Source organism: Aedes aegypti, chromosome 2, assembly GCF_002204515.2.
Source record: "Aedes aegypti strain LVP_AGWG chromosome 2, AaegL5.0 Primary Assembly, whole genome shotgun sequence".
Classification (NCBI taxonomy): Eukaryota; Metazoa; Arthropoda; class Insecta; order Diptera; family Culicidae; genus Aedes; species Aedes aegypti.
Genome location: NC_035108.1, coordinates 211,029,880 through 211,043,964, shown reverse-complemented (window position 1 = coordinate 211,043,964; position 14,085 = coordinate 211,029,880). Strand labels below are relative to the sequence as shown.

Sequence of the window (14,085 nt, the reverse complement as noted above, 5' to 3'; positions counted from 1 at the left end):
TAAGCATCTTGTAAGGTAAACCATATCCGACCAAAGCCGAACCATTCTGCAGAGCCATACGCGGTTGTTATCCGCACAATTTCCGAACAGTGGAACATTTCCTCCAACCATCTCGAACAGAGCTTTCATTCATTCCGATGTATTTTTTTTTCTTTTTCTTTCTTCGTCAATTCAGGTTGTTCCTGCAGTCGCCCGCTAATCCAGATTTATTGTACATAATATTTTTCTGCCACACTCAACTCACCGTTACCTTGCTGCTGGGGCTGATATTCGGTAGTAAGGTAAGTAAAAATGAACATTGAAGTCTGACAAGTGGGATGGAAAAATGTCTACATCTAAATCATCTCTTGCTTAGCTTTATTTAAAACACCGTGAAAATTTATAAGAACTATCGAGGGGACCACTTTTTGATACTTTGAACACTTAAACGTGTAGTTGTAATTTATTGTAAAATATTGTTCTGAGTGGTCTCTGAAGTTCCCGCTAATCAAAAAACATTATTTCTTCTATTAAAAGAGGCAATCTGCTAACAGACCCCTGAGATGACAACTCAATTAGTTCAGGACGTGTCGACTTACTAAAATCGGCGCTATCCTCTGCATGTATGTGTACTGAGAATGGGCACACCTTTAGGCTCAGACACTTTCCATCCCAAAACCATATTACGAGACAAAAAGTCGCTTATTTTGAAAGACGGTGATTGCAAATGTTAAAGCAACATCTGATGTCAATAATAAGTTATCATATTGTAAAATGACTCTTAACAGCGATATTTTAGCTCAAAACTGTCGTTTGTATAATTGATTGCGTGAATAAAATTTATCGAGTTTACGAACTTGTGTATGGAAGCTATAATTCAATGGTATGGGACGCAAGAAATCACAAAACCACCCCGTCATCAATTGCACTTTCGCGGTTTCCCAGAGTTTCTATTAACTTTCGAATCAAACAAAAATTGAAACCACACACATTGAAAACGTTTCAATTGCAGTAATTTTATCTTTACGTGATGTGTTGAAGCCAATTTCTTATATATTGTCGTTGTCATGTATTTCACTTAATAGTCTTCCGTATCTCGAATTCTTCTCCACATTCGCAGGTCTATCTCGTATTCCGGGGAGGAGGGAAGCACCAAGACGATTCAACTGGTCTCGGCATTAAGCCATCTGGTGCAAAATTCATTAGTCGTTCCCACGGGCGCACGTTCGCTAATGCCAGCAGCGTGACAACGTCTACCGCACAGCTAGGAGCCAATATAGGTAAGTGTTTCACTAGTGGAGCCACGTTCAGGAACAGTAAAAGGTATCACGGATCGCTCGCAACATAACCGAGGCACGTTCGAAACTAGATATGGGTATCCCTGTTTAATATTTGCTTTTAACCTTGCTATAAGGTCATACATTTCCTTAGGTGTTGACACAGTTGAGGAGTCATCGATTTCCATAGTAAACGAACGTTTACACAAAGATTGTAGAATTGGAATCTTGCAAATTTTGCTTTTAAATGCCTATATGTCCTCATTTTCAATCTTAAGTCCCCATGTCCTCCTTTGAATTGAAAGTGTTTTTCTTTTCTAAAGCAAATATTATATTGGATAACTTATCTGCTCTCCCAATATATGTATTGAAATTTCAGAACATTTTTATTTTGATTGAAGGTTCAAGAAGTAAAACTTAATTGTGTTAATATTCTTCATTTTCATTTTTTTTCATAATTTCATGATTTATTAACATATAAGTTAAGTTTTGCTTTAAATACTTTCAAAAAGCATTATTTCACTCCAAACACATATAAGAATTTTGTATGGAGATTGAAAGCATATTGAAAAAATCGATTAATCGATATTTAATCGAGCAATTTAAGCCGCTTTTTTGCTTCACGAAAGATAATGTCCTATTTTGCAAGCTTCGTGGGTAAAATCATTTAGAAGTTTCATGGATATTTAATACATCTTTGGTGCCAAGTAGCTCAATTTTGTGACGTAATTGAACATTTCTGAGAGCAGCATCAGATTCAGCAATCCAAAATCAACAAGAGATTCATAATTTGACCTTTGGACATGCAAATAGCCAGTAATAAAAAAATGACTTGTTTTAATACGTTTCTAATTCTCAATAACACACCATTCCAACTTCTATAAAGATATATCTATAATATCAGAGCGAGATCTTTTGTAGTTTCATTACTACAGTATGTTTAATTAAAAGTTTTTATAAAAAATAAAACAAATGAAAGCAAATAAAAGGCGTACATTGAATGAAATATACTGCATAATCATGACACCGTAAAACGGGGTATCTTCGATTGGTAACTGTGATAGTATTACTTAGTTAACCAACAAACCTGGCGAATCTACTCGGCTATTGTTTTTTTTTCTGTTATGTCCTCACATTAGCCCTAATTAAGGAATGAAATTTTTTTTCAGTTTATTTTTCTGAGATAGTTTATGAGTGAGCTTTCGAACAGTGTATTATGATCCTTATGAAATGCCGTAAAACGGGGTAATTTTGATAGTTCTTTGGGAGACAATTTAAAAAAATAGCATTCAGTTTGAAGATTTTTATTTTATTTTTTAAAGACACCTACACGTCTAATGCTTCCAGTGGACGATTTGCCCTTTGAAGGAATCACCACACTAGACAACGGACTAGCATGCAATGCCCAGTAGAGTGATGCAAATTTCGAAATTTTTGCTCCCCTACACTCAGGCAAATAGACTATCGATAAACATAGGAACCCCTTATGAAAATTCGCCACAAGAAATCGGGTTGAAATTCATAAATTTTGCCTTATGAAACCAGAATTTGAAAACAAAAAACGTTTGCGCGGCAACCTGGCTTCGAACCAAGAACCTTGCGATCGATAGGCCCGAGCGTACACTACGCGCCTATCGACGCCTTGATGTGGAGTGATGCTAAAACGAAACATAAAGCGTTCATATTGCAATATTCGTTCCACCTTTCATAAGGCAAAATTTATGAAATTCGATAGTCTAGTTCGCTGCGTGTATGCTTAAACAATTATAATTATGGTAAAAAGCATCGTCCCAAAACTTGAAATGATTTGGAAGAAATTTGACTGTGTGCACGCCATTTGAAGTTTATATGGAGATTACTATGGAAAACGCCAACCTTTTGTGTTCAGCCCTCTATCTCTTCGTCATAATATTTGATGAAAAAGTGAACACACTTTTCTCATGTGAAATTCTTCTACAACTTTGCCGAAGACCACATTTTGATTGGATGTCTGGGAAAATTATTATTCATCATCATAAAGTGGGTTTGCCTTCAGTAAGCTTCACCAACTATTCGGCAGGCAACAGTGGTGCTCCTGGCGGGAAGAAAAGATCAGAGTAATCCAGGCTACTATGTTCTACAGCAAAAAACAGTGTTGCAGTGAAAGTAATTGAATGATCATCTCAGCATGGTTTAGACTTTGGAATCAAGAATAACAAATTATCCTTACTTCCCAAAAAATGTGGTCTTTGGCTAAGTTGTAGCTGGGAAGATTTTACATCGGAAGAGTGTGTTCGCTTTTTCATGTATTATTATGACGAACAGATAGAGGACTGATCGGAGCAAATCATGGAACCACTCACTCAGTGGTAGTGGAATGAGGGACCCAGATAGCCGTAGCGGTAAACGCGCAGCTATTCAGCATGACCATGCTGAGGGTCGTGGGTTCGAATCCCACTGGTCGAGGATCTTTTCGTAAAGGAAATTATCCCGATTCCCAGGGCATAGAGTGTATTCGTAGTTGCCACACGGATATACACATGCAAAAATGGTCAATCGGCAAAGATAGCTCTCAGTTAATAACTGTGGAAGTGCTCATAAGAACACTAATCTGAGAAGCAGGCTTTGTCCCAGTTGGGACGTAACGCCAGAAAGAAGAAGATAGAGGACTGAACATAAAAGGTTTGGCTTTTCCATAGTAATTTCCATATAAACTTCGAATGGCGTGTGCACAACCAAATTTCTTCCAAATCACTTCAATATTTTGGAGAATGATTTTCATCATAATTGACACCGTTTAGGGGAGCAAAAACATCAAAATTTGCATCAGTCTAATGCCCAGTGGCACAGTCGAAAAACACTCCTCATAAAAAGTTTTCGGCCTGAAGCGGGAATTGAACCCACTCCTTGACTCGATGCGGCTAAATGCTTGGTAACACTAATCACACGGCCACAAAGCCCACAAGCACTGGTATCTCAGTTAAATACTGCAGTTGAAAGATTGCATAACGATTCATTTTGAATTGACCGATAATTTTTCAAAATATGGAAAGTCTATTTTCCGTTTTGGGGTAACTTTGATAATGGGTATGTAAACAAATGAAAATCGATAACCAAGCTGCTGTTTGGCATGATTGCAGTTGAGAATAGGAAATGAGAATGTGAATTAGATTTTGTTCATAAAATAACAGGATTTATAGAAAAGTTCACATACAAAAGTGTTTTAAGTTCAAATTTGCACGATAAACACTATTGAGCAATTCTTGCTGAAACCAGGCCGCCATCGGCACCCATCGTTAGAATTCCAATTTTATGTCACTGATCGCTAGCTTTCGATAAAACTTAAGGGTGGTCCTTTCGGTTTTCTCAAATTGGTGGACCCCTTGTACGCCAGCTGGCTAAGGAGTTTGCGAAAAAGCCCAATTTTTGATAAATCTTGGGTATTTCTTCATTCGATATGTCTCATATTTCAATTGAAACACATGGCAAACTTAGTGGCATTGTACAGAGAAAGGATATAGCTTTCATTTAAGGTTAAAACAAATTTGGAGGCCATTTTAAATTTGGTCGCCATCTTGAATTTTGTTAGAAAAATCGTTTTTTCACCATTGCTCGTTTCAATTTCTGAGATCACTATCAGAAAGCTAAGAAAAAATTGCGTGAGATAGGCTACAAAAACCGGTAGCATTAAAAATCAATATTTTGAGTGCTAACGAGGTGAAAAATAAATAAAAAAAAAAGCTATCAGATTCTATCTTTCTCATCTTATCTCAGCTGTTCAACAGATTGTTCATTTCGTGAAGTGAATTAACGACTGAATACTTTTTAACGTGTGAGGTGGATTGGCTCGGCAGTCTTATTTTAAAAAATCAAGCGAACGAAGTTCGGGAATGGCTATGGGCAGCCCCTTATCACCAGTCTTAGCAGAAATCGTCACAGTAATGACGATTCCAGTAATCAAACATACTTTTTGACGACTTGTTCCTTTGTATTCCTTTAGAACGGATACAAGACGTACTACGAGCATTCAACAACTACCACCATAAACTGCAGTTCACGGTGGAAGTGGAGGAAAACCGACAACTCCCATTCCTCGATATGATAGTCATACGCAATGAAATCCAAACATTTGCAACAGATTGGTTCAAAAAGGCGATCGCATCTGGCCGCTTCCTCAACTTCTACTCAATGCATGCAACCCATTTGAAAACAAACGTTGCATACAACCTCATCGAAAGAGTAAACAAACTGTCGACAGTTAAGACACAACAAGAGAAGAACCAGACGATCACACAAGAACTTCAATCAAACGACTACCCCAAAACACTAATTAATAGGATGATAAACAGTAGAACAACAACTAAAAAACGGACGGAAAATACTAATGCAGAAGAGATGACGTACAAATCAAAACATATATCGACAAACTATCACCCCTCACAGTCACAAAATCAAGAACCATCTTGAGAAATTTGTAAAACTTTAAACTCGCGTACACTCGACAGTGAAACATATAGTGCAATTAAAAGCAAGCAACCCCGGTACTTGAAATCAGACAAAACCAATATCCGTTCAGTACCACCTTCAACAGTGAGTAAATGATTTTATAAACAGACGACAAAAAACATTAATGATAACGCAACATACAATAACTTAGGATTCCACTAATGCTAAAACAATACCGACAACACGACAGGTTAAAAGTTTTAGGACAATAGCAATTAATTCTTTGTAAGTAATATTTTTTGTCATTTAGTTTTTGTTAACGTTATTGTCTTCAAACAAATTTAATAATATTGTCTATATGTCGCGTTTAGCATTATTTGTGTGTATCTATTCACACTAAGCTCTTACGGTGAATTTCACCGTAATCTCAACAGATGAACAGTTCGGTGAAACAAAACACCGTAAATCCGTCGAATTTTAACGGATTACGGTGATTTTTCACCGAATACTGTAAAAAATTACTGTACTCCGTCAATTTATTTCACCGAACTGTTCAGCTGTTGAGATTTTACAGGAATCCGTAAAATAATTTAAGTGTGTTTGAAAATATAATTATATAAAAACTTTTTAGATCCCTGAGGAAGGTCCTAATCCATGACCAAAACGTCGGAGCGAGTAAAATTTCGTTCGCTTGATTTTTTAAAAATAAGACTGCCGAGCCAATCCATCTGACACGTTAGATTGTTCATTTCTACCTATAGTTTTAGACCAAATAAATGAAAGAACTAATGCTATTTTTCAACTCGAATATATGCAGAAGAATCATTAAGGTAGCAAAGAGGGGTTAAAAATTATATTTGAAAATTTGTTTTAAAGCTAGTTAAGCTGAAGGGCTAGCTCTGTTCCAGTAGGGATGTAACGTCAGGAAGAAGAAAAACAAGAAGAAAAGTAAGTGTACCGGTAGCATTAAAAATCAACATGTTGAGTGCTAACAAGGTGAAAACTGATTCTACTACTGATTCTTCTGGCATAAAAAGTATGAATTTATCACTTCTCGCCAAATTTGCATAAATAGCTCATCTGAGGCAATGAATATAAACTGCAAACTGGTTGTACGTGGCTACATTCAGTCCTTAATATTTATGTATAGATATTTATATTTTCACTGCCAGTACTGGTGCTATATTCGTCCCAACACAAAGTCTGCAGCTGGTTGCATACTTTTGGTAGCCGATAGAAGTTTCGATTTTTGGTTGCATTCTATTGCACACCAGTTACTGGGAAATGTCATCCAATGGAAGGGACTTGCACCATAGCAGTCACTGAAGCAGGGGATAAAACTGCATTTTACATCAGCGTATAAATGTTGTTACTAGCATGCAGACTGGCGTACTTTATCCAACGTATATCTCCAAATGCTATGACTTATCGAATCATAAACATTCTCAATTTCTGAAAGATTGATAGAAATTGGAAAGATTTTAGATTTGTTTCAGTCGAATAACGACATTGCATGTAAATGGACATGGAACTTAAACTGTAAGAAGCCGCAGTAATCTGTTTCATGAATAAAATGTACAAGTTTAGAAAAAATGGACTTTTTATTTTATAAAGTGGGCAACTTATGCATGCTGTATTGATTTTCTGTGCATCGTTAAACTTACTTTACGATGTTGTGGAAATCAAATAGCCACTGTGGTGACGAGTGCCTTATCCGTGCATTCTCATGCATACATGTACCTGCGTGGTGGCGTGACCATCAGGTGTACATCACACAATGCTTAGTCTTCTGTGCGCACTCGAGCTTGCCACACGCGGCTACCACAGCCACCAAAGTCAATTTATTTACGAATAAGCAGAATATTAATAACGGTCGATAAAAATAAATATCTATTCGCTGAAAAACTCGAGAATACAATTTGTTGTATTCGAATACTGCAATAGCATCATCAGTGGAAGACGACCTGAAAAAAATTTTTGTAGCAATAGATTTTGTAATATCATTAAAACAATGTCAACCATTTTTATTTTATTATCAATCATAGATGATCTGAATTGAGCAGAATTTTTAGGTCCACAGTACATCCTTATGGAAGTATTAATATAGAAATTATAGGAGAAACAACTTCAATGTTCTATTTAAGGTGAAATTGAGAAATAATGTGTAACTTTCCAATATCATATCAAAATACAATGAAAATGGTTCTGCTCTCTAAAACCAAAGTTTTTGAAAACACTTAATATTTTTTAACATGCCCTCTACTATACTTTTCTGCTAGATGTAATAGAATAGAATATCAGAAAGTTTCATCATATATCAGCTAGTTTTCTAAGTACAAATTTTCCATATAAAAACTCAACTGTTGCTGTCTTGACCATTTGTACGCTTTGTTATTCAGGTGTTTGCCGTTGAACTGCATCCACCTTTCAGTCACCTCTTCTTCTTCTTCTCTTCACTCACTTTTGCATGTCACCCATCAGTATAGAGGCTATAACAATCTCACGTGTGATGGCGTAGCTCTGATAGATGGTACAATCTACTTCAAAACGTTCGTACAATTGATTAAGTATGAAATACGGTTGATGTGTACTTAGTTATGTACAGTACTGTAGATACTCATTCGAATTAAAATGAGCTATCGTGTTGTTACTCCGTGTCCTTGAATGAATGAATGCTTTGCAATGGCATTATATGAATTATTTTACCCAAACTGATGATACCTAAATTCTATGAAACCAGTCTGCTGTACCTCACAATTAAGGACTTGTATGCATCGCACTAACTATCGTTAGTCGTTACTATAGTAGCACAACATGTATGCGTCGAACTGTTGTTTTCGTTTTATTTGATTCAATTTATAACTTTCAACCAGTGTCGAAAAGCTAATCGTACCGGACGCGTCCATCGTTGACCTGCGATCCATGTGAGTACCACTTTGTTGGTCAAGCCAAATGTTCAAAAGTAATCCATTGGTGAATCCTGGATTAGATTCCAACTTTTTTGCTTTTATTTGACTATTTCAAACAGAAATGAACTCAACTGACCTGAGTCCGGGAGCTGTCGATGTTGGGGCAAATGTTTGCAAACACTCTTCGGTGCAGTTGGAGTTTGCACTGAAAGTTCAGATTGAATGCAAATTTGATTAATAGCCGGTGCAATTCATATATTAAATTCATTTGATGCAATGCAACACGTAACTGGAAGCAAACCCCGCTTTTTTATTTGGAAGCGTCATCTAATCCTCTCAACCGTCATATCCTGACTGGCTGCAAAATATTTTTGATCCTGCTTCCTTGAATTTTCCGTAAATTGACTTGGTCAAGCGGAGAGGTAATGTACAGATATATAAATCTGAACCTAGAGACAGAGTTTTTATTTATTAATTCCATGTAAGTGTACAGTACTACGTGGTTTTCATGAACAGCTAATATGCACTGGTTTCGTTTTAAAAGTTAATTTGGACATGTCAAAGCAGATGAATAATATTGTAAAAGCCTATAGGCTACATAGACAAAAAATGGTCATCGAGCGGTTTTATTCTACCAAAGCTGCGACATCACCAATGATTTGAAAATTGACTTCTAAGTGTTTAGAACGAACGGTATACTGAGATTAATCTACACGTGTAGATCGTGTGTTTTACTTATACATTTTCGCAATGAGGAAAACCACATGACATAAGTGTGGTAGCCATATGGATTTCATCATTGACTTTACGGTATAATAACATGTGTATCAACATTAGGTTGTCATGTGAAACAAACATGAATATCTAAATATTAAATCATGAAAACCAACTGATTTGATTATTGAACTCGAAATGTAGTGGCTTAAGATAGCCATGTGTGATAGAAAGTGAATGCCATGAGACTGATGGTGGTAAGCTCCATCGAAGTTAATACGCGATTGGTGTATTAACATCGATGGAGCTTACCACCATGAAAGAAGAAATTTGCTTGAGCTGAGCTTGAGCTTGATTGGCCGCCCGTGGATAATACTCCAGTATCGCCAGATCAACTGCACTTACACAAGGAACCAACCGAATGACTGCTTGGGACTAACAGGCATCCTCAGTGTAGTGCTGATGATCTTCTATTTTTAGGCGACAATGGTGCCTGCCACGTCAGAATGCAGACCAATGTGATGTTGCACTTATACTAGCCCACTGTAGACCGTGGAGTCCGACTGCATCTACGCCAGTTCATGCGGGAGTGTATGAATTGGGAGAAAGACATGGAAGAGAGATTTGCTATTGTGGTTAGCAGACTGCCTATGTACCGTTTTGTCTCAAATTCCGAACAGACTCATATTCCGAACACTCGATTTTTGTATGGCGATTTGGTTGAAATGTTTCGCTGAAATATGTCACCAAATAATAAGGAAATGGCAGTCAATTGCAATTCAATTTTAACAATTCCAATATAATTTTTACCGTGGGAGTAGTTATGACTCTTGAGTTTGAGACCAGTAAAACAAGCTCAGATAAATTAATTTACAAAATTATTCATTTGAATACGATTTATTTGTGCTGTTCGGAATTTGAATCAAGGTGTTCGGAATATGAGACAGAATAAACACAGTGTTCGGCATTTGAATCAAAATGTTGTTCCATACATTTATGTTACATCAATACTAAAACTAATTAAACCAACGTTATCATTGGTACACCCAACAGCTAACAGTTAGGCTTTGCGAAGAAATTAAAATTTACACAAATATCATCCAATTTATGCCAATCAGATGCATTTGAAGTCACTGTTGGCCTTAAGTGTTCGGAATATGAGTCAAAACGGTATCAGGCGTAGGGAAAGGCATGCGCGTGGAAGAATGGAAGAGTTAGGGAAACGGTTTCTTGTCCGTCTCTGGTTCTAGCATTTGCTATGAACGAATAGTTTGAGTGTGATAGGTTTAGAATGGAAGATAGAAGCAAATGAGAGATACACAACTACAAAGTACGAGGAAAGGGACGGGCCTGGGATTGAACCCATGACCTTCTGCTTATGAAGCAGAAGCGGTAGCCATCAGACCTCCAACCCCGTCTTGAGACTGAAAGAAAAAAATTGCTAGAAAAACTCTTGCTCCCCAAAATATGGATTTGAGGCTCCTCTGCTTGTCGCAAGCTCACTTGAATGTTTTTTTTTTTTTTTTTTCAACAAGTGAGTCTGCATCAATCCGGGCGCCGCAAATCAATAATTTGGGAAGCTCGGGAATAGCATATTTCATTTTATTCGAAACTGAAAGCTAGGAAAATCTGTTGGTGAAATCCGATTTTTCTCTAACTTCTTCTTCTTCTTCTTGTCATTACGTCCTCAGTGTGAAAAAGCCTGCTTCTCAGCGTAATATTCATTATGAGCACTTCCACAGTTATTAACTGAGAGGTTTTCTTTGAAAAAGTTACCATTTTCGCATTCGTATATCGTGTGGCAGGTACGATGATACTCAGAAGCTTCAGAATTTGCTTCTTCTCTTTGGAGCATTATGATGACTGTTGTTCGACACGAGGTCCGACTGCAATTTAGTTCGCTGTGGGTTGATCACTAACAATTTATACATTTGAAACACGGAAATCGACAGCAGGTCCATCGATTTCAAATCGACCAACTTTAACATGATGATAATGCCACAAGATAACCATAAGTTAAACACACTGAATCCGTGTTTGGTGATGATCTACAGCTGTGTTCAGAATAATAGTAGTGAAAGCCGATTTTCATACAAAATGCTCAAATTTGGCATGCTGTAACTTTGTTTCCATATGAGCAATCAGCATGAAATTATGGCAGTGAACTACAAATATACTCAATTTTATTATCACAAAATTTGAAAATTTTCACTCTACCGGCTGAAAAGTTAAGCACCAGGTGAAATCGCTCAAAACAACAGTAGTTTTAATAATTTAAATATTTGCTGAATTTTGAGCTTTTGAATTTTTGTTTACTCATCGTTTCAACGATTTCCACCCTAGCTATAAATGTATAAACAAGCCATTTTTTTTTACAAAATTGTTGCTGAAGAAAAACTTACAGAAGAAAAACAACTATTATTTTGAGCGATTTCACCTGGTGCTTAACTTTTCAACCGGAAATTTAAAATTCTGTGATAATGAAATTGAGTATATTTGTAGTTTTTAGGGGCCCAGATAGCTGTAGCGGTAAACGCGCAGCTATTCAGCAAGACCAAGCTGAGGGTCGTGGGTTTGAATCCCACTGATCGAGGATCTTTTCGGTTTGGAAATGTTCTCGACTTCCCAGGGCATAGAGTATCTTCGTACCTGCCACACGATATACGCATGCAAAAATGGCCATTGGCACAGTAAGCTCTCAGTTGATAACTGTGGAAGTGCTCATAAGAACACTATGCTGAGAAGCAGGCTCTGTCCCAGTGGAGACGTAATGCCAGAAAGAAGAAGAATATTTGTAGTTCACTGCCAAAATTTCATGCCGATTGCTCATATGGAAACAAAGTTACAGCATTCCAAAGTTGAGCATTTTGTATGAAAATCGGCTCTCACTACTATCATTCTGAACACAACTGTATGCACCCACAGGTTGACACATACGAATTAGAAATGGAAAGCTTCAGGAATTTATGTGGAAAACTATAGAATTCATGTTGTCGGTTGATGAATCAGTCCATTCAGCAAAACTAAAGAATTAAATGTGTAACACACACGAAGTTTGCAAGAAAATCACAACAAATCGATATAGACGTTCATGAATCGATCCATGATTTTAAACACACGAATCAAACGTGTGGATTTCTATCAGTATAGCAGGATCCGTTATCAGGTGGCAGCCGATTAATGTCAGAATGAGCAAACTGAACGTAATAAGCCGTTTATTCAACTATAATTGTTCGAGACTAAGGATGCCCACCCTTGAATACAGCACTGGTCATAACTGATAGGGTGATAAATAATTGGTTGTAGGACATTTCCCAGAAAGTCAAACCCCAGAACAACATTCCCCAGAATGACGTTCCCCAGAAGGGGACATTCCCCAGAATGGGACATTCCACAGAAAACCGTTCCCCAGAATAGGACATTCCCCAGAATCGTGTTTATGCGTTTAACAAAATTGGAAAAAATCAATTTGGTTATTTAGATATTTTTTTCGTTAAAAATGTACCCTCTGAATTGCGAACACAGAGGTCAACTCAGCCAAAATATTATTATGTCAATATCATTATTATAGATCTCAAGCGAAAAAAAATCGGAATTGAGTTTAAAAAAACCTTCTAAACGGCGAGTGTTTACTTCCCTTGCCTCAGGCAAACCATCTAAGGATTGTATGACATTTGCCAGAATCAATTCGCCAGAATGATTTTTGCCAGAAAACCATTCCCCAGAATGTACCATTCGCCAGAGAGCCATTCCCCAGAATGAACCATTTGCCAGAAAACCATTCCCCAGAATCATTTTTTGTAATTCATTTTCAACCTTGACATCAATTGATCGACATATTTGTGAAGATGCATCGAAGCCAAACCCCAAATTTTCAAAAGCACAAATCTAGAGAACCAAACAGCCATTCCAGCTGAAAATTTAATCGATTGTTCACCACCAGCGTGCGACCAATCGATTAAGTTTTCAGCTCAAACCGCTGGCTGATTCTCGAGATTTGTGCTCTTGAAAATTTGAGGTTTGGCTTCGATGCATCTTCACCTTAAGCCTACCGAAATTTTCGATATTTGTCATTTTTGTATCTTGGGTATACTCATATTATTTGCACTTAAAGCATGAAACATTGTGTAGTCAACTTCCACATTATTTACATCAATAGGATTGGACTACTAACACTGCACAGCTGCAGCGCAAAATTTCTTAAAATTTAGCGTCACTTCTACAGTACTTCACTCGCATCGTAAATATTGCTCCAAACAATGTTTATATCTTTGTAATATTATAACAAGTATAAAACAACGCAACTGATCGATCCGTGTTATTTAGTCTATGTTGTTGAAATCCTTCGCATACAATTTTATGCAATTTTCACTACTAACATAGCTGGTCTGAGAACAAAAACGCTGAAACGTTTGACACGAATTAGTTTTGTTGAATAATTTCAGAAATGTGAATAGCGTATCTTTGCGGAAAAAATGGCAAAACAACTAAAAAGAGCCTTAGAGTGAAAGAAGAGCAAATTATGTTTGAAATATGATCAGTTTAGCGCCAATAGTCATTGTAACAATAGAACTCAAATGACTCTACCCTACGTTCTTTCGGTCATATATTTAAAAACATTATTCAGTCCTTTAAAGGAACGTTAAACTGTTTTACCCTTAACCCCTCTACCGGCAGCTTCATTTTTTACAGCAAAATAAATATTCAAATCGCTATAACTTTTTTGTTTTTCAATATTTTTGCACCATTTTTTCACAAGTTCTCAAACAACTCTTCTAGTT

At 36.9% G+C, this 14,085-nt stretch overlaps 1 protein-coding gene across 5 annotated transcripts in view; it reads left to right on the top strand.

Moving 5' to 3' along the window:
• Positions 1 to 14,085, top strand: part of LOC23687899 — a 756,337-nt gene that overhangs the window by 687,265 nt on the left and 54,987 nt on the right. For all 5 annotated transcript variants that reach the window (XM_021843875.1, XM_021843874.1, XM_021843873.1 and 2 more), the window contains 2 exons: positions 176 to 281; positions 1,100 to 1,259. In XM_021843875.1, the coding sequence (XP_021699567.1) occupies positions 176 to 281; positions 1,100 to 1,259 (266 nt within the window). The remainder of the gene's footprint in view (positions 1 to 175; positions 282 to 1,099; positions 1,260 to 14,085) is intronic.